Genomic DNA, 21,920 nt, shown 5'->3' on the forward strand with positions numbered 1-21,920 from the left:
CTTAGAGGAATGGAAACAAGTTTATTGAGATTCCAGAATATGCAGATTAAACAACAGCCAGATCGAGAAGGGGCCTCTTGAACAACTTTAGCATGTTTAAACTTGATTCAAAAGGAACCACTGAAAACATCTGTTCGTTGCAAATAACAAGGACCAGGTCTCATGGCTGTCACTTAAGGGTGCATAATAAATACTTGGAATTGCATAGATAAAATTCATAAGAAATTGGCTTGTTTACTTGGACTGATCATTTGGGTAAAACATCATAAAATCTTCCAATTCTAAATTTAGGAAGTGTTTTTGTCTCACCCACTCAGTGAGCAAAGCTAAACCAATCTCACTTTGCTGGGACACTTGTGAGGTAAATATCATAAAGAATTTAGACACACAGAAAGATAACAGAAATGTTAACTGATCATGATTCATGCTTGGCTTTTAAGGAATCATACAACGGATTTTAAGGAAGTACAACCTGATTACAACTTCAAAACTCATGTACTGCTGATTACCAATTAAGTTTATATGAATTGCAAGGGCAACAATCATACTAACATGTATGGTAAAGGATTTCCATGTGTGTGATGCTCCATTTTAGCACTACATGAACATTATCTCAATGGGTCCTTACAGTTACTCCATAATAGAGTCACTGTAATTGTCTTATTTTCCTGAGGAGGGAACTATTATGCACTTGCCAAAGGTGAAGTAGATAGCAAGTGGCAAAATGAGGACTTAAACCCCAAGTTTCTGACTGTCACTTGAATCATGTATTCTTTACCCACATGGCCTAAAGAGAAGGCTCTAGAAAAGACTGGATGTAGGGAGGGCAGCCACGTCTCCCTGATACCAAGGGGAAAGCTTCAAAGACCCCAAATTCTAATCGTGTGAAGGCTCTTTCTTCACCTCTAATAGCTCTCTGCAAGACAGGCCTGCAGACCTCATTTATTCTGAAATAACTGGGTAGGAGATGCCAACTAACAGCTAAATTAGAGCTAGCTTATATAAATGTGTTCCATTAACTCAATGACTGGTCAAATAAATGTGGCAATTTAACGGAATTGGTCTCCTCTTTCCTGTAACTTATGCATTGTTAACTTTAGTGTGATTTGGCACCTTCATTATTGATCTTCCTTGATGTATACCTGATGAAGTAAGAGTGATGCTTCTTAATTGGCTAAGACAGCCAAGTCCTAATTTTCCTCCTAAAGGTTTTAGAATCCTTCCTTTGTGAGAAGTCTTATTTTATAAAAATAAGGTAATAATTTTATTTTGAAATATATAAATCATTTCTGAATTGATTCAGGGACACTGAATTCTGCTTTTCTTTTCTTTCCAATCTTGACTTGAAACTTAGTTTTACTATTTGAACCATAGTTTCATATGCAAGTGCAAATGCCAATAGTATTTGAGTCTACACAAATCTATTTTCAAATCCTGCACTGAAGTAGTAACTTTTTATTCACTGTGGAGTAAAAAATATATATCAAACAGAAATTTTACTAGACCTTTTAAATTAGAGTAGTTATATCTCTCTCATCTTCTCAGGTTTGTAAGGAGCAGTGAAAAAAAAAATCAGCAAATGTAGAGTTTGATGAATTATACAAAGATGGGTTTTAAGTGGCAAGATTGATTGGAAATATTGATAATGAGGTTTATGGAATATATCATATTGTTGCTGTTATAGTATTACTTATACTTTTTGTTTTTCCCAATTGGTTTCTTATAGAGTTTGATGCTATTTCCTCAAATTCATTTGCTTGTATTATTTTACATAAAGATATATATGGAACTTTATAAACTATATTGTATATATATTATGTGTATATATATTTTTATTTATGGGTGTATATGAACATATTTGTGTGTGTGTGTGTTTGTATGTATGTATTTAAAGAATGAGGAAGGCTCAAAGAAATCTTGAGAAATCCAGTCCTTGATTCCAGGCACATTCTTTCAGGAATGAAAATATTCTATCCATTTTCCTCTTCTAAATGTCCAGATATATTTAATCACATAGTTTTGTCTTAAATTCTCAAAACAAATAAAATGATTAGGTAAAATCACATTAGCTTTAAGTTCCATTTAATAAGGAGGTTTTAAAACATGTTACACATTGAAAAAAATAGAATGTCTCTCTTGAATCAAGAGGGAACAACATAAATAATAGCATAAGCAGAAAAGCTTCTCTCCTATCCCCCAACTCCCTCTCCCCTTTCACGAGCATCAAGGTCATCACTGATGCAATTGCATTTCAGAAATTTTTTTGGTAAATGATGAGAGAGGCAATTATAAGCAGTTCTTCTCCACATGATGCTGCCTGGAAGATGAGCAAATTGCATCACTTGATGGATGCCAGCTATTACACACACTGGGCTGGAATCTCCATATAGGGAAAGGAAAACAAACAGAGGGAAGACCGAACAAAACCACTGTTAAATAGGAAGAAGCTATTATGGAAAAAGAAAACAGTGGTTAATTGCCGACAGAATTGAATTTTGCAAAACCCTGAATACCATGAAATGTCTGTGAATGTGTATATCCTTTTACACAGTCACACACACATCATCATAATAACTTTTGAGATGGTAAATAAAATGTATGTACCCAAAGCTTAACAAATTCAAATCATAGTGTTTCTTTATAAAGCACGGAGTCTGAAAATGGGCCACTTTGTGCCAGAGAGGAGACTTAGGTAATTAATGCTGCAGGGTATAAACAGATACAGTCCCATACTTGCTTGTATTATGCAGAAGATTTTAAAAGGCTGAAATGTATTATTTGATTAAAATGAGATGTTACGAGACGTGGTCACTAACATTATAGATGCTTATAAGTACACAGGAGCCACCTGGTGATGCTGTTTGTTATGAGCCACAATTCAGCACATGGCTTTGGGTCCTTGTTGAAGAAGATGTAGTAGGGAAGAGGAGGAGGATTTAATCCCGAAGGCAAAAAGTGCTGCCATCAGAAGGCTGTCTGTCCATTAAGGGGTCATCCTGTTGACTGTGTCTTAGTGGGGGTCGGTCTATAAAGTCCTTTTCTAGATTCTCTCTTTAATACTACTAGGTTTATGAAATATATGCAAAGTAATGTTTATTACCCCCAATTGTGTTTTTGTGACTGGTATTGTGCTGCGGGTTAATGTGCAACATAAAAATCTATTAGGAAGATGAAGGTTGATCAGCAAAAGGCAAACATTAGTTTTTATTCTCATCCAAAACTTTATTTTCAACAATATAGCCATTATTAACTCCTAGCAAAGTGCTTGGGACATAATACAACAATAATATTTGTTTATCAAATCAAGAAATAAAACAAGGGCTGAGAGTGGTGGCTCATGCTTATAATCATAGCACTTTGGGAGGCCAAGGTAGGTGGATTGCTTGAGTCCAGGAGTTTGAGACCAGCCTGGACAACATGGCAAAACCCTGTCTCTACAAAATACACCAAAAAATTAGCTGGGTATAGTGATGTGCGCCTCTGGTGGTCCGAGCTATTCAAGAGGCTGAAGTGGAAGGATCACCTGAGCCCAGGGAGGTCAAAGCTGCAGTGAACTGTGATTACACTGAAGCAGGACATTTCCCTGACCCCTTTGTGGGACTTGCGACCAGGGGTACCTTGTTTACTCAGCCTGCCACTCTCAACTCCTCGCTGGAAGGAACGCGTGAGCGAATGAGCATGGGAACTGGGGTGGGTGAGTGCTGGAACCAGCTGGCTACTTTGGCACTGGCAGGAGTGAACTCTGTGCAGGCCCTGCAGCAGCATCCAGGCAGGGGTGCCTGCAACTCCCAAAGGCCCCTGAGGGCATGTTATAGTGCGCTTTGAAGTCTGTCATCCATGGTTGGCTTAAGTGTTAACAGCTCAGTGGGCCCTTTGCCTTTTTGCATGAGGCAGCTGCCCTCCGCCAGCGAGGGCAGAGGGCCAGTGTGACAGCCTTTTATATCTGCACTTGTGGCTCCTGAGCTCTTGTTTGGCATCCAGGAAAAATGAGGTCTCATGAACAAATTGAAGGATGGTAAATGCAGGGGATTTTATTGCCAATGAAAGTGGCTCTCAGCGAGAAGGGGAGCTGAAAAGGGGATGGGATGGGTAGATAATCTTCCCCTGAAGTCCAGCTGTCTCTGGCCATATTCTCCTCTGAAGTTATGCCATCAAACTGTCTCTCTGAAATCAGGCTGCTTCTCTCTGATGTTCAGCCGTCATCCTGTCTACTAGCTGAGTCTGGGGTTTTTATAGGCACATGATTTGGTGGGGGAGGGCCATGGGTGGTTTAGGAAAAGGCAACATTTGAGTGGGAAAACAGGGATATAAGTTCCCACTTTGGGGCACAGTTTCAGGCTTTTCAGCTTGAGAGTGGGGTTTTGCTCAGAACCTGCCCTTTTCTGCCTAGAATTTCTCTGCCCCCTGCCTCTATCATTGTATCAGCACCACTACACTCCAGCCTGGGTGACAGGTGAGACTCTGTCTCAAAAAAAAAAAAAAAAAAAAGTAAAAAGAAAAAAAAGAAAGGAAACAGGTTGCTTTTCAAACTTGAGTTTGTTTTGCTCAGTATTGTTATCTCCAGCCCTTAGCATAGTCTATGATGCTTAGAAAGTCTTGAATAGATGAATGAGAGAATGAGACATACAATCACCAAGCTGAAAGAAAATGACAGGGAAATTAAATTTAAAGAGTCATGCTTTATGTGAAACAGATTTTCTTAAAAATATACATTCCTGTGGTAATGGGCTTTTAATTATGGTTTTGATTCAGGCATTTATTATTTTAAGGTAGAAACTGATTGCATAATTATTTATTGAATGGAAGAATTACCGAATTATTTCTGCCAAGACTCTGTACACAAGGTGTTGTTAATTTTCATCAGACAATCTAGGAAGGTAATTGACCTTCCACATGTATCTTGAGATCTGTTGCCGTGAGCTGCTCTGTTTTCTTACTCCTCAGGTGTGGAATCCATAGCATGTTCCCTTTACATTTAGCTGCCCTAAATGCTCACTCTGACTGCTGCAGAAAGTTGTTATCATCGGGTAAGTAAATCTGTTAGCAGAGATGAGGCTTAATGTGTCCTGTACGTGAGTCAATGGCTTCAGGTGTCTGGTCAGAGTGAGTGGCTGCCTGTGCTTCATGTCATTACCTGACTTGTCAGGATGAGTTGTATTCCTCAGTTAACTGCATGTGACAGCTCCCAACAATCCTTGGTGTTAAAGCTGTTTGAATGTCATTATTCCTGCCCCAGAATGAGAGTCTTGCCTGTTTTTCAAGTTAAAGCTTGGGTGTTCCAGGGTGGAAAGAGGCAGGGATGGCCAGAGTTTATAGAAAGGTTACGTCACAGAAGGAAAAGTCTTTGAGGTTTAAAATGATGGTTTAGCATTTAATATTTTTCAACAAAGGAAAAAGGCCAAGTACCCTACATCTGGTGGTAGAGAATGTCATGTTACTTTCCCACTCCCTGGGCACTGAAAAATCACTGTGGCTGATTTCCTCCAACTAGGTTTAATTTCAATTTTTAAAATATGAGACTATTTGGAGCCAAGAGATTGTTTCTGGTTTGGAGCTTTGCTAATCTTTCTTATCACTACCTCTGCCAACTGTCATATATTAAGAAATTCCTGGGCTTTCAAAAGTGGTAGAGGTCTGCAAGGCAAGGATTGTTTATGAATTAATTCATGAGATATCCCAGAGGCATTTTTTTTTTCCTTTAAGTACTTTACCCATGGCTGATTCTGCTTTCACTGCTGTTGGCATGTTTAAAAAATAACCCCTGCATGCAAGCATGTTTCCCAACTCTTAAACCAACTGAAAGGTTGAAATACACTTCAGAAAATATCTGTTCCAGCATGCTAAGTTTATTCCTTTGCCTCTATGTTTTGTCCATGAGTTCTATCTGCCTGTCGATTGCCCTACTTATCTCAAATTGGTTTCATAAATTTCTATCCTGGGATTAAAAAATGGGGCTGTGGTTCACCCAGGGCTGAATGTGAAAATAAATCCTTCTTGACTTCACGGTTCTTCTTATAAAATTGCCAAGCTTGAGCAGTTACCATTCGTTTCCATGACAACCTCTTTCTGACTACAATTGCTTGCATTCTGGTTTTTCTACTAACTGATTTTTCTGTCTCTGCAATGTTTCTTGTGGTTTAACTAGGACAAAAGTATAGCATAGTATCCTTGTTTAGTAATGAGCACGTGCTGTCTGCAGGCTTTGAAATAGACACCCCAGATAAATTTGGAAGAACGTGCCTTCATGCTGCTGCTGCAGGAGGGTGAGTAGTTAGCAATTCTAGTTAATTTATGAGTTAATTACTAATTCATCTTTATTGACTTAAGTTGTCTGTGAATCAAAGGCAATTTCCTTAGTAAAATAAGAATCATTTCTACCAATTATCAGATATCCCTATGTTATATTTCCACATCATGAGCATTTTGTTTCACCAAAGAAAAATTATTAGCCCATCTCAAATAGCAAATAGTTCTTCTTTTGTTTTCTTCTTTCTCTTTTCTTTCTTTTCTTTTTTTAAATTATAGATTTTTAGGCTATAGAATACATATCTGTTACCCCATACACTAAAAGAAAATAATTTGAATTTTATTCCTAGGTTTTTCCTCTTTTGTTGCTGTTATGTGGATGATAATCAAGAGAATCCAAGATTGAATTAATTTATGTTCCTTTATAGACATTTTTGTCCTTGTTTCAAATCTAATTTTTAGTCTTTTAATGATTAAATGTGAACATAGGTCAAGAAAACCCAAAAGACAGGCAAGAAGTGATTTAATCCTTACCTTTTTTTAAAGTTGTAAAGAGAATTTTTCATCAGCTACTTTCTTTTCACCTACCAGTGGTAAGATTGAAGCTCTGATCAATTTGTCATTGATATATGTGACCACACATTGACAAAACATGGCATCTCTTGGATGACCTTGTTTGGGGAAGATATTGGTTCTTAATCAGTTTCCTGGTCCTTAAGGAACAGCAATGCTTCTCCATTTGTCATTTGTATATTACCAAAGGCATTTCCTATTTATCAGAGGTGGATAAATGGTGACACTTTAGGGCTCCTTATTTACATGAGTCCCTTCTGAATTCTTATAACTAGATTTGTATTCATAATTTTGTATTATTTTTTAAAAAGACCCCTTCCCCCTACCTCAGCCCCCAAATTGTATGAGCTTCATGAGCCACAAAAGTTGGATCTGCCACTGCCCTTGATCCTTTGGCATCATTCAGTAAGAGACAGGTGCTTTATATCAGCTGGCATGCTACACCAACACATACTTATTTTAAAAAGTTCTTATATGTTATGATTGAAAGAGCTATTTCTCTGAGAAGGTGGCTGTAAAGGGTGGGTGTGGGGTGAGGAGAGCCCTGCTCAGGTTTATCATTGAGATCATTTTTCTTATTTAAATTATACTAGTAATTCCAGGCCACTTCTAGCATCCTAAGTTTAGAACAATGATGGACAATTGTCTCTTTTTCATGCTCACATTTAAAAAATATCAGACCTGTACAGAAAGTGACAACATACAATTCCAGATTCATGTCTGAAATTCCTATTAGAATTACTGTTTAGCTACATGCCCTTTAATAGGAAAAATCACTTTGATGGGTCCTTTTCTCTCTACTAAATATGATTTATTGCTTCTGCAAATGATAAAGAAGCTATAGAAGATCACTGTGCTCCATGACATCATTTTCAGCCTTGGTTCTGCACATTTATTTGCATAAATTACAAAGACAGGGAAATATAGTTGTTTTATTTTCTATTAAGGAGTATCTGGGTTGAAAGTGGTTATCATGGTGAATTCATTCTGCTGTGATAGATGGTAACGCCCATCCACTCTGGCTCATTGTTTAAAGGTGACATGAAATTATTATAGGTTTAAGTGGTTGTTTCATAAACTCTTGATGGTTTTGAAAAAGAATTTTAGGATAAATGATGAAACCATCACTGGAGGGTTTAATCATGTAATAATCATTAAATTTCTTCGTCATGGAATTAAAAATGTTCCACCAAGCTCTTTAATCTATTGATTTATTAGCTTTGAAAAAGGAATCATAGGAACTTTAGATCCTTACAATATGTCATTACTCTCATATGTTCAGGTTTTTATTAGCAGAATTTAGACCAGGAACTATCTTTTCATCTGGTCCTGTACTCTGCAGAAAATAGCTCTTGCTGAAGATAGGCCAGTAATTGATCTCTTCCATCTTAATGATGTTTTCCCTGTCTTTCTAGTAATGTGGAATGTATAAAACTCTTGCAGAGCAGCGGAGCAGATTTCCATAAAAAGGACAAGTGTGGGAGGTATGTAATCAGAGAGTTGTGCTTCAAATGCTTAAATAAGAGGAACTGGGAGTGGTCTATGTAGTAATCAAGTTATGTTGAAATGGTAAACCGGGAAGTTATCTGGGGGGATTCCATCCTCCTTGGAAGGAAGTCCCTTCTCATAGAGATTGCCAACAAAGCAAATAACAAGCCACAAAGAAAGCATCTCCACTCACAGCTGCTGTTTAGATGTGCCAATTGTCTCCCTTTTTTTTCAGTTAAAAGACAAAACAAAACTCCTACATGGATATAGTTTGGAAAATTCTGTTTCTAGCAGAGTGGAACACATAAGTCCTAGTCATAAGATCCAGAATATTTTATTATATGTATTGAACATTTCATCTTGGGATGAATTTTCAGACATGTTTAAAACATTAAGTACACGTTTTAAACATTAAGTGCACACACACCACCAATGGGTCATAGAACTCTTCTTACCTTAATGGTCCTTTATGTAAGTAAATGATGCCATGATGCTAGCTGGTACATGGATATGTATTTTTCATGTATATACATAATTTTTTTTCCCATTGTATCTCTTTACCCTTCCTTTCTACATGTACCCTCCTTCTCTGGGGTTGCCGCAAATTTCTCCTCTTACCAACTTGTCTAAGGCAACTCCTACCTGCCCTTTCAGATTCATGTCAGTGACACCTCCTTGTGCACCGATGGCATGCCCCTCTTCTCTGCTCCCCTAGCACCCTAATCCTTCATGACTGCAGAGTACCTCACACTGTTCTTATGGACTCTGACTCGTTGTCTCTCTCCCTGTTATGGGAAAGGGGTCCCCATCCAGACCCCAAGAGAGGGTTCTTGGATCTTGCTCAAGAAAGAATTCAGGGCGAGTCCGTAGAGTAAAGTGAAAGCAAGTTTATTAAGAAAGTAAAGAAGTAAAAGAATGGCTACTCCATAGACAGAGTAGCTCCAAGGGCTGCTGGTGGCCCATTTTTATAGTTATTTCTTGATTATATGCTAAACAAGGGGTGCATTATTCATGCCTCCCCTTTTTAGACCGTATAGGGTAACTTCCTGATGTTGCCATGGCATTTGTAAACTGTCATGGGGCTGGTGGGAGTGTAGCAGTGAGGATGACCAGAGGTCACTCCTGTTGCCTTCTTGGTTTTGGTGGGTTTTGACTGGCTTTTTTACTGCAACCTGTTTCATCAGCAAGGTCTTCATGACCTGTATCTTGTGCCGACCTCTTGTCTTATGTTATGACTTAGAATGCCTAAGCATCGGGGAATGCAGCCCAGTAGGTCTCAGCCTCGTTTTACCCAGCCCTTATTCAAGATGGAGTTGCTCTGGTTCACATGTCTCTGACATCCCCACCTGACTGTGAGCCTCCTCAGGACAAGAACTGGGTATCATTTTCTCTCTATCTTTGGGCCCCATCGTGAGGTTCTTACGTAGTGATTTTCAGTCTAATTAAAACATATGCATTCCAATATGTAAAATATTTAAAATTTCTTTCTTTTGAACTAAAGAGGAGAAAAATCAACTAGTGAGAGAGCCCATAAGTTGACTATAAAATATGAAATAATTATACTTGAAAACTGATCATCTGTTTATTATTCTTTGACTATCGGCTGGTCATACCAGAAAAACTGCTGAACAACTGAGAGCTAAAAATAAGTAATGTACAGCAAATTACTTTAGATTTCTGTAGTCTTGCCCTTTACAAGGTGCTTGTGTTTTCTGACACTAACTCTATGAGGTATGTGGGGATTCTGTTACCCCTTTTAATAGATGAGAAAGATGAGCCCAAAGAAACTAAGTGATTTATACATGTACACAGAATTTTAGACCTAGAAGGACCTTAGAGCCTTTATCTTTGGGCTCTGTCATGAGGTTGTTACCTGATAATTTTCAGTCTAATTAAAACATATGCAATCCAATAGATAAAATATTTAAAATTTCTTTTTTTTGAACTAAAGAGGAGAAAAATCAACTAATGAGAGAGAAACTAAATGATTTACACATATACACAGAATTTTAGACCTAGAAGGACCTTAGGTAGGTCACAGTAGCTCAAAAGTTCTTATTGAAGTAAGGGTGAAGAAGTCAAGACCCAGAGAGGGGATGTGATTTAGGCCAGCTTGCACATCTGCCAATGCCAGAACCCAGGGCTTCTGATTCGGATTCGGATTCTGCATTGTTCTTCCCATTAACCAACATCCCTACCCTCAAGGAGCTTGCAGTTCAGTGGGGAGGATGAGACAATACACCAGTGCTAAAATCAAGGCAATATGTGATGAGAACTCAAGAGAGACCCAGAGAGTAGCTAAGCCATCTCAGACAAACTAAAGAGAACTAGACCCTGGGACAAGACGATGAGTGGGGTTTTGATGGGTGGAAGTGATTCGTGAATGGGCACTCCTGGGGGTAAACCAACCTGGACAAAGGTGGGGGGAAGTATGGACATGATCCAGAAAGCCTCAAGTCATCCAGTTTGGTTATCCTAATGGGTACATCTAGGGGAGAGAGATACCCCATCAAAGGAGATTGGGACCAGTTTTGGAAAGTCTTCAATTCTAGGCTGAGGAATCAAGTCTTTGGTTAGTAGAGAGAACCAAAGGTTTTAGAACATGATTGTTATATGTGGGTATTGCACCTTAAAAAAATTCTTCATTTACATTAACTAGAAATTATGGACACTTGGTTAGAGCTAAGGAAGCCAATAGGATGGGCTTGCAATGATCCAAAAAAGCAATAACATAGACCTGAACTAGGATAGGCTCTAGGAAGGAAAAGAAAGGACAGATCCATGGTAGATGGCCTTGTTTGAAGCCACTGTCTTTGTAGCCTCACTTCCAGTTTATACAGGTTAAGCACCCCTCATCTGAAAATCCAAACTCTGAAATGCTGCAAAATCTGAAACGTTTGGGACACTGACATAATGTTCGAAGGAAATGCACATTGGAACATTTTGAATTTTGGATTTTTGAATAAAAGATGCTCAACCATCCAAAACACTTCTAGTTCCAAGCATTTCAGATAAGGGATACCTAACTTGTATAGTTGAAGGAAGGCATGACTTTGGCCTCCACACACTGTGAGAGTCCAAGAGCTTTCCACGCCCTAGGCATACTGCTGCCAGTGCTAGTGCCAACAACGGGCCTGTTTTCCAGACTGAATGAAGTAATAAATTGCTGTTTGTTTTTCAGGACCCCTTTGCACTATGCAGCTGCGAATTGTCATTTCCACTGTATTGAGACATTAGTGACCACAGGGGCCAACGTTAATGAAACAGATGACTGGGGACGCACAGCTTTGCATTATGCCGCTGCGTCAGACATGGATAGAAAGTAAAAACAGCCTTGCTCATGCTTCCTCTGGGAACAGGGTTGGGGAGTGGTGGGGAAGGATTGCTAAGTTTTCTTCATACTGCCTAATGGAAAAAGAGTTAGACTAACCCAGAAGAGTTAGATTTGTTTCATTCCAAACCTGGGCTTTCCTGTTCTGGTCAATTTATGTTTGATTATTACCTGTCACTGCACAATTACTTCTCTGTTCTTTGGGTGAATCCCAAGTAGAGCTGTCAAGCTCAGGTTTATGGTTCATTCAAAATCTGTTGTAATTTATTTTGACATATACCATAGTTTTCATCATCACCACTTAAATGCTTCATTTGCTATAAAACTTACATTTGCTAATATATATGTCATATGTCAAAAACATCCGCCCATGCATAATCCCAACAGCCTTTAAATTCAGCATTAGTACATGTAAACTAGGCACCATTGCTCCAAATCTGGGTATGAATGCTCTTTCAGGAGCTAGAGGAGAGGAAGTTGGTTGCTCAGGGCATGTTTGGATTCTAGGTGGGTAGGAATAGAAAACAGAAATAAGCGAACTAGTTAAAGGGAAAAAGGTGGGGGAGATGCCCACAGTTGATGAAATTGTTGTTAGAAGCTTAAGGAAGGGCTTCCTTCATAGGAATACTTTTTGGTGACCTTATTTGAAGAACTATTGAATTATTTGCTGCCTTGTGCTGTGGAATTGATTCTGGGTCAGTGGTAATTGCTTCTCTTGTAGAGCAATGGCTTTTAAATGGTGACCCACAGTGAGAAGTAACATCTTACAGTCATGACCCCATATGCACATTCACATATATATAGTTTATATAGTATGTAAAGTGGAAATAAAGTTTTCATAAAATCATATTTACTTTTACCATGTGTGATGCATTCTGACATATTCTCTATTTCATTAGATAAAAAGTCTTGCAGACTATAACCCACTAAGTCGATTTCACAATTCAGTAATGGCTTATGATCCATAGTTTGAAAAATACTGCTTGTTTCCTCTTCATAGTTATATAATAAATTGAAATAGTAATATCAGATGTAGCATTCTGATCCCTTAGGCATGCAGGTTATAAACAGACATTGCTTAACAAACATTTATTGAGCATCTACTATGTGCCAAGCTCCAGGCGATTCACTTGGAATAGATTGGGGGTGGTGAAAAGGGTGGGGAAACAATATACTTCATCCATTAAGAGCTGGAAAAGGAATTCTGGGTGATGAAGAATTGTTCTGGCAGATGAAGGGTGAATAGGACCCCATTTCTGGACAAATGAGATGCTGAGCTGGCAAGCAGGCAGCAGGGAATGTGGTAGGAGTCAGAGAAGTTTTAGCTAACTCACTTCTTTACTTGGGAAGTTTAGGATGTTTACGGAAGGGTGGGCAACTTGATTGTTACCTTAATTGCTGATACTTAAGTGGAAGTTTTAAGAAATCATATTCTCAGTTGGATCCTTGGGAGAGAATAGATTTACTGGAGGGCTTTGGAGAGAACCATGTATATCTTCAGTGAAAATCAGTGGTGCTTACTTCTTTTGGGTTGGGGTAAAAATCATTGAGATATAAATTGCACCAAAACCATTAACAGCTTTGCCATTTAAAAAATTAATTGCAATTTTTTTTCTATCCTTTATGCTGAGAAGTAAGACTATCTTAGGAAATGCCCATGAAAATTCAGAAGAACTTGAAAGAGCCAGGGAGCTGAAGGAAAAGGAAGCCACACTGTAAGTTTCTTCTCAGCTTAAGAACAAGGTGCCATTTCTGACGCTTCTTCTGCTTCTCTGAGTTGCCACGTTGACTGCCTTGCTATTTTGGGGTTTCACTTGGGATCTTGAGGAAGTGATATGGGCTTGCCTTTAATGGGGAAGAAACTATTCTTTGAATACAGCCTTCAATTCTGCTATTTTCACACAGGGAACTTTCTAAAATTGTAAGCTTTGCTTCAGCCACCATTGTGATTGGTCAGCAGTTTTTAGGACCTGGTGTCTTAAATATCATTTCTGACTGCGATGCATCATGTACCAAGGAAGACAAACGAAGCCTTCTCTCAGAGCCTTAGGCTCTGCTCCTATGACCTGGGGACATCTATTTAGCAGATTCCATTTTAAAAGGTCTTAATACTTTGGTGTGAAATAACCATTTGTGCTTTCCCCTCACCCCCAGCCCACATGCGCATCAATTTAGGAAGAGCCTCTTGCTCCTGCAAAAGGCTGCTCCTGGGCCCCTCATCCCACCTGCCTCTCCCTGGCTTCTAACAGAGACGTAGCTCTTTGCTCTGGCAGGGGTGGGAGTGCCTGCCATCATTCAGGGCTGTAGGTGCACGGGAACCTCTACAGCTTCGTCCTCTGAGAGTCCTTTCTGCACCACAGGTCACAGTGAGAAGCTTACAGTGCTCAGTGCAGTGCCTAGCACATAGTCAGTGTTCAATAACTGTTGAGTAAATGAACAAACAAACGAATTGGTACTCACACCTTGTGCCTCACCCCTGTGGAATCCAGTGGATATGGTGCTCTATGAGTCTCAGGCACATCATTGTTAACTTATTTATTCTTCCATTGTTAGAGGAGCCAGTTTTTCTGTGGCCTGAATGCCTGTGTCTACTCCGGGGTTTTCCCACCCTACACTGTGCTCCTCCCATGCCCAGACTGTTGTGGAAAGGTAGTTAGAGAGTGTGGCTCCAATGCAGCTTGTGGGACCTAACTTTGATGGTAATTGGGATGGGGACAGGAAATCCAGCAGTGAATAAAGTAGAATGACCAGAGTTTTGCTTTAATACCCCCAAATTTAAAATAACAATATTAAAAGACTGTAGCATCTTAAGCCACCACAGCAAATGCTTCCTTTTACAGGGAACTGCAAGCTTGCCCTCAGCCAGACAAGCTGATGGAGAGGGAGGGGACAAGAAAGGTAGGGAGCAGGGGGAACCAGCTGCCTGAGAGTTCTTCTATGCAAAGGGAGGCCACTCCCTGTATGCCGATACGCCTCTGACCTCATGTGCATCTGTTGGCTTTGCATCTTAATTGCCAAAATTACTAGGCCCTGGGAAGAGAAAAAAAATAGGCATTCCCAGTGAAAACACGGAATTCATGTTTTCCTTACAAACAATGTGGAGAATATCCAAATTCTACATTACTTTTATTATAATAATACTGTTGTTAGTATATATAGTTTGGCTATATTACAAATTCAATTTATCAACTGATTTTTAGGATATAATCCATTCAGAAATTGGGAATTGTGTGTTCACTAGCATGTTGTTCCTATTGAGTGATTTCATTTAAAGAGTCAAATTCAATTTACAGTGAGTCATAACTGGGATCCTTTCCATGGGCATTTAATTACCAAAATAAAAAAGAACTTCCTTCCTTATAAGGTGCAAATGATTGAAGAGAGAATAATAGCAAAACTCTAAGAATAGATTGATTTATTATTGACATGTGGGTATTTGGTTTTTTAAAAATGTATGGCTTTCATCAGTTTTTCTAGAAATTGAAGTGTCTGTTTTAATTTCCCTATGTGTAATTGACTTTTTTCATTTTGCCTTATACCAAAAGATAGGTAAATGCCATTTAAAAGTTTTTGGGTAAACTATAGAAATTTTTTATTGGAAGGTCTTATTTAATGTGTGGGTTGATATTTAGAATCTTAACATTTTAATTTGAGTATGAAATTGAATCAGCTTGGTCTTGTAAAGGACATGTTTGTCCCGCTGTCACAGGGATAATGCTGATGCTATGAAGCAGCGCTTCCTGACTAGTGACTCCCTCTTTCCCAGCAGGACTGGAGCGTTTGCAGTAGGCCCTGAGCAGAACAGGGTACTTATGAACAGGGTACTTATGAACTAGAGTTCCCTGGGTACTTGTGAACTAGAGTTTTGGGCTCTTCAGTGAAGGTGGAGCCGTGCTCCTTCCTCTAAGCATTCCAAAGACCGTGGCTTTTTCAGAAAAATTACAACTCAGCCTGAAAAGGCTTTAAACATTTTTTTTTCAGGTCTATATTCCTAATGGTGAAATTTAAGCCTCTTTATGCATATGTGGTTATGAAGTTAATTCTTTGTTCTTTAAAAGTGCTTACCCATTCCTTTAATCTTTTTATTGTTCAGGCTATTCTTATTTTTTTCTTACTCTTCTTAACTTTCATTTTCTAACCTTTGATTTTATGGTGAGGTTAAGAGTAAACCCCTCCCTCTTGAGTTTGCCCTGTTACTTGCCCTGATACTGACCACTTCTTTATTGAGACTTTGTTGAACATGGAGCTCCAAAACTTGCTATTCAGTAATCTTGATAACAAATGTTCTTACCTGAAGATGAGGAGAAAAAAATCATAGTTACCCTCTTTTTCCTAAAGCTTTTCCTGAATTCTAGAGTGGCTATATTAAGCTCAAATAAAGATAGCTACAGAAAACCACACACACACACACACACAATTTTCAACACATAAAACTCCATTGCTGTAGGATTTTTAAAGAAACAAACTCATAAAGTACTTCATGGAACGTTCAAATAGTAGGATTTAAATAAATTATCTTTTTCAGTCCAGAGATGTTTTCTAAAATAACACTTCATCTTTATACTTACAGATGTCTAGAGTTTCTGCTTCAAAATGATGCAAATCCATCTATCCGGGACAAGGAAGGTTACAATAGCATACATTATGCTGCCGCCTATGGGCACAGGCAGTGTCTGGAATTGGTGAGTTGTTTTGTTCTGTTTTCTCTAACACACACACACACACACCCACACACACAGACCCACACCCACACCCACACACACACACACCCCAAATCACAGAGGCATTAACTGTTTTTTCCAGAGTTGTAGCTCTGGTTTGCGTAAAAAGTGGGTCTGTGAATCGGGATTTCATGAATTCTGATTTCAAAAAGTGTTTTTTCTATCGCACCATGCTGCCTTCATTGCAGGTTAGAGCCCCACCACCACCCAAGGCTTTTAAGCACAGCACAAAAGCATGGTAGCCATTGATATAAGGCAGTACCATTTCTGCCTCCTAACACCAGCATTGCCATGGGAGTTGGTATAGACCTATTAGCAAATATGGCTTTGTGTTTAGATCCCATATAAGAAATGCTCCTCACAAAATGTGCATGCCTGTGTGTGTGTGTGTGTGTGTGTGTGTGAATCAGTGGCAGAGTGAAGGCTTTCTACTGTCACTACGTATTATGGGCCTGCCTTCCAAAATATACTTAAGACACAGCTGTCTTTAATTGGTTTTCTCTATGAAAACCATGTCATAATTGTCATGATAAAACAAACTTTTATTATACAGTTTGTTATTATAGTCTTAATAATGTGTGCTGTTCTATAGTACTTTTGTGAGTTATCTTTAATCCTTCATAGTCTAGAAACTCAGGATAATTATCCTAACACCTTCTTTGTATAGAAATAACATATTGCATGCAATATCTTCATTTTTTCAGGAAGACCATTTTGGTACCATTATTTCTGTTATTCAAGTAAGAGGTTTTTCTGTCCATAAGAAGGTTTCACAAATTTTGTCTGATAATGAAATTACCCCCCTTTGATTAGATCAACATTGGCCCTGTGTAATTTACAAAGAGATGACTATTCATGACAATTATAAAACATTGAAAAATAGTTAGGAAGAGGTGTTAATTGATCTTAATTTACACTGTCAGTCGAACAGACCGGATTATCAATATAATTGGTAGAAGTGTTACTATTGTTTGCTTTCAGGAAAGAAACCTCAGTCAGTCATTTGTAACACAGGATGAAAGTTCTCCTCTCATTTTCCTGAATGATTTTAGTTGGACAGAAAGTTTTATGTATTCCTATTTTGGAATGCATCCCAAAATTCCTCTGGGGTATAGTTCGTACAAAGCAAAGATCCTAAGTAGGCTAAAAACATTCTTATGCTCCACCCCCTCCCAATCAAAACAAAACACAACCCTGAAAACAATCCTGGACTTTCCCCTAGGAGTGGAACCACAAATCAGGCCTTTGCAGGTATCTTATCCCCACTGCTGGCTCACCTAACTGTGGATGGATTAGAACAGGAGATAAGACAGGAGGAAAGGGTTCTGAAAGGAGGGGAGAGGGAATAGGGCCTGTCTTTGATACAAGTGTTAAGTGAATTTCAAAAGAAAACATATGTGTGGCCATAAGCATATGAAAAAAAGCTCAGCATCAGTGATCATTAGAGAAATGCAAATCAAAATCATAATGAGGTACCATCTCATACCGGTCAGAATGGCTATTAATAAAAAGTCAAAAAATAACAGATGCTGGCCAGGTTGTGGAGAAAAGGGAATGTTTATACACTGTTGGTGGGAGTGTAAATTAGTTTAGCCATTGTGGAAGGCACTGTGGAAATTCCTCAAAGACCTAAAAGCAAAACTACCATTCAACCCAGCAATCCCACCACTGGGTGTATACCCAAAGGAATATAAGTCATTCTAACCGTAAAGATACATGCATATATATATTCATTGCAGCATTATTTACAATAGCAAAGACATGGAATCAACCTAAATTCCCATCAACAGTAGACTGGATAAAGACAGTATAGTATATATATACCATGGAATACTATGCAGCTATAAAAAAGAACTAGATCATGTCCTTTGTAGGAACATGGATACAGCTGGAGGACATAATCTTTAGCAAACAAACACAGGAGCAAGAAACCAAATACTGCATGTTCTCACTTATAAGTGGGAGCTAAATGATGAGAACACATGGACACAAAGAGGGGATCAACAGACACTGGGGCCTACTTAAGGGTGGAGGATGGGAGGAGGGAGAGAATAAGAAAAAATAACTGTTTGTTAAGAGGCTTAGTACCTGGGTGGCAAAACGATCTGTACAGCAAACCCCCATGGCACAAATTTACCTATATAGCAAACCTGCACATGTACCCCTGAACCTAAAAGTTTTTTTAAAAACCGCGAAACAAGTATTAAATGAAGAAGTGGGGTTTTGAGGGGGATGCTTTTTCTCATATATTTTCCCTCTTTCTGTAGGAACCCAATATCTTAACAGTCTTTAAAACTCCAATTTCCTTGGGTACTAGATGTTAGGAAAACAAACCAATTAACTTATATGCACTAGAAGGTAAATTTCTAAGATTTTCACATTGCCATGCCAATCTTCTTCCTCATCTCCCAACACAAACAGCCGTCTTCGCAGGGGTCATCCTTTTAACAAATTGTCCCTGACTCTGTACTTTGTGATAGAGTTATGTTGATGAAGAGACACACATCTGGTAGCTCTTCATAGGTTATTTGAGCCTCTGAGCAGGAATTGTGCAAGGAGATCTTTTTTTGACTCCACCATCCCAGCCTATGCTTCTGGCCTGTGGAGGGACTGGAGAGAGTAAATGAGTATGTGTGGTCCTCTGGCCTTCACTACCAGTCCAGGGACTTTGTCCTCTGGGCGCTGGAGTAGGATCAAAGAAGATAGGGGGCCATCTAGACCAGCTGATTTGTGAGGCTGATGAAATGTGTCTTTGGCGCCTCCTCCCATCTACTCAAGCAATTACTGTGATTATACATATCATTAAATATGTATCATTAAATTTGATGTATATTTTCTTTGACTCTGACACTCAGCTTGGTCTGCATTTACTTTGGCATTCATGGTTTGTGGCTCCTGTCTGTGATCGTAAGCATAGAATTTATAAACTACTTTGTGTTCAGTCCGTTTTGTTCTAATCAAAAAGAAACAGAAATTATTATAGTTGTTTTAGCTTTACTTCTGTTATACAGACTTATATTTAATTAGTTCCATGAGGAAAAAAGTCTTCTAAAAAGTAGTATGAACCCCTTAGCCTTGATAGAAATAGCCAAGGTTGAGAAGTCTGCCAAGTCTACCTACGTAGGTCAGTGTTCTCAGCTGGTCTTGATCAAAGACGTTTGTACTATGTGTGCAAGCAAAAATCTGCCCACAAACATGTACAGAGAGCTGTGATCAGTCATATTCAGTTGAGCTCAAAATATCAAAGCAAAGTGGGGGAGACTTGGCTAATAAAGCTTCTTGTGTCTGAGTATAATGTATGTTTGGGTGGAGGAAGGGAATTGGCAAAGGAAAGTTCCAGGCCTCCCTTTTCCTCTATCTGAAATGTATTCTTACTGGCTCTGAAAAGAAAAATCAAGGAATCAGGCCCCTATTTGGAATTTTTGAGTTTATATTGGTTTATTATAGATTTTTTACAATATTAAAGATTTGTCCATGAACATAAAGATCTTTGAGACTTTTTTATTGAAATGGAAAAATGTGTGTGCCAATGTAATTATATAAATTGTCTACAAAACTTAGAGCGATTGAAAACTCTAGGCCTCCGATTACATTCCGGCTGAGATTTTTTCAAATCACTTGGAATTTGGCTGCTTCTCTGAATCTTCTCCCCTGTTCAATGATAGGAATGAACTTGAACTTCAACTGTGAGAATAAGTAGGGGTGACAAACGCCCCTACTTATGTATTCTAGGAGCTTCTGGGATTCTCCAAAGAAAGACTGAAAGCAACTGTGTCTTGGGCAACTCAACACTAAAATTATGCTGCTTTCAAATAAATGACTCAATGTTTTAGGTTGTTTCTTGTGTTTATCACAGGACTTTAGAAAACCATTACCACCTGGCTCTGAATAAATATATGTGTCTGTATAAGATAGACTTATGGCCAGGTGCAGTGGCTCACAGCTTATAATCCCACCACTTTGGGAGGCTGAGGTGGGAGGATTGCTTGAGTCCAGGAATTCAAGACCAACCTGGGCAACATAGCAAGACCTTGTCTCTACAAAAATATTTTTTAAATTAGCCAGGTATGGTGATGTGATGTGCACTTGTAGTCCTAGTTACTCAGGAGGCATGAACATTGCTTGAGCCCAGGAGTTTGAGGTTTCAGTGACCTATGATTGCACCACTGCAGTCCAGCCTGGGTGACAGAAAAAGACCCCATCTCTTAGAAAAATAATAGGGACTTACATTGGCAATGTCTCATTAAGGCTCTCAAGACTAAGAAAGCAGGTGGAGAAAAGCATTTAAAAAAAGGAAAACTACTGAGTTTCTAAGGACAAGAAAATGAAAAATCTTTAAATTTGAACCCCAGCCCCAAACAAGTCTCTGATGACTGTTTTCTCTCCCCAGAGGTCCTGCTAAAAGAAGGACTTGGGTTGTGCCTGACCTCCCAGCAGGCAGCCTGCCAAGGGGCGGTGTTCTCTGGAAACCTCAACAATGCTGGTCTTGTGTTTTCTTCTATTTAATTCAGTTGGAGAGAAACATAAAAAATCCTATGAGGAACTCTCATTAAGGGCGAGGGTGGGGGTGAGCATGGCTATTTTGATACCACTGGCATCCTCTCAGATATGAATATAAGTTCACAAATTTTGAGTTAGAATGTGGATGTAAATCTATATTCAAAACAGTAGAATAGACAATGTTTTATGATAAGATGTTCCATTTTTGTTGTAATGTGGCAGAAAAAATTTTGGGGGCTTTACCATGAATGAATTTGGCAGCTGATGAAAGAACAATTCAACAGGATGTGTTAAAATAGAACATTTCAGTTTTGCCTTCAGTTGAGGGCCTAGGACACTGGGGCCATTACCTCCACATTTCAAAGTGAGATACTGGTGCTTCAACCCATGGCCCCCTTCCCCATTTCTAAAGTCATAGTTGGAAAGAACAAGAAGTTAGAGATTAGAGAGAAGGCTTCTTTGGAGCTAGCTCTACTGTGAATTCTACCACCCCTCATAGTGGAGGAGATAGAATGCCTTCTCTTGACCCCAACCTTAAGGGAGGGAAGCTTCAGGGAGATTGCTTAGATATCTTATTTGTGTCCCACACAATTTAGGGAGCATGCCAGACTGGTATATGATAAATCTGAAGACTAAGTGGCTCTGACCAGAACTTGCTGGCCAGGCACCTAAATAAGAAGAAGCCTGTGTTTGAGAAATCACTCCACTCTCAGCAATGATGGGTCAAAGTATATATTTCCCAATGCTCAAATGTGAGCCAAGGGCCAGAGCTAGCCTGGGGTTCTCCTTGATCCCACTCAAGAGGGCTGCCTGGAAGAGTCAGGAGACCCAGGATTCCTAGTGTGGAGAGGGGAATATAAGTTACCAGCAGGAAGGTCCATTCACCCAGGCAGAGGGAACTGCAGGTGAGACACCCCAGTGATGGTGGAGAACCTAATTCAGCATCTAAGAGAGGGACAATTGTAAACATCTGACCAGGTCAGAAGACATCACTGCCAGAAAGGTGCCAGTCAGACCATTGTCCCTGCTCCTAATGTGTCTTCCTTTCCCTATCCCCTTTA

The 21,920-nt window shown here is 39.1% G+C and overlaps 1 protein-coding gene across 4 annotated transcripts in view; it reads left to right on the forward strand.

Annotated features, from left to right (window-relative positions):
• Nucleotides 1-21,920, forward strand: part of ANKRD44 (ankyrin repeat domain 44) — a 324,166-nt gene that overhangs the window by 214,508 nt on the left and 87,738 nt on the right. For 2 of the 4 annotated variants that reach the window (XM_032755076.2, XM_032755079.2), the window contains exons 11-16: nt 4,945-5,027; nt 6,146-6,263; nt 8,235-8,303; nt 11,489-11,629; nt 13,273-13,353; nt 16,209-16,320. In XM_032755076.2, coding sequence (XP_032610967.1) covers nt 4,945-5,027; nt 6,146-6,263; nt 8,235-8,303; nt 11,489-11,629; nt 13,273-13,353; nt 16,209-16,320 — 604 coding nt within the window. The remainder of the gene's footprint in view (nt 1-4,944; nt 5,028-6,145; nt 6,264-8,234; nt 8,304-11,488; nt 11,630-13,272; nt 13,354-16,208; nt 16,321-21,920) is intronic. The other 2 variants (XM_032755077.2, XM_032755080.2) reach the window with 1 other exon arrangement.

Source organism: Hylobates moloch, unplaced genomic scaffold (genome assembly GCF_009828535.3).
Source record: "Hylobates moloch isolate HMO894 unplaced genomic scaffold, HMol_V3 SCAFFOLD_1, whole genome shotgun sequence".
Taxonomy (NCBI): domain Eukaryota; kingdom Metazoa; phylum Chordata; class Mammalia; order Primates; family Hylobatidae; genus Hylobates; species Hylobates moloch.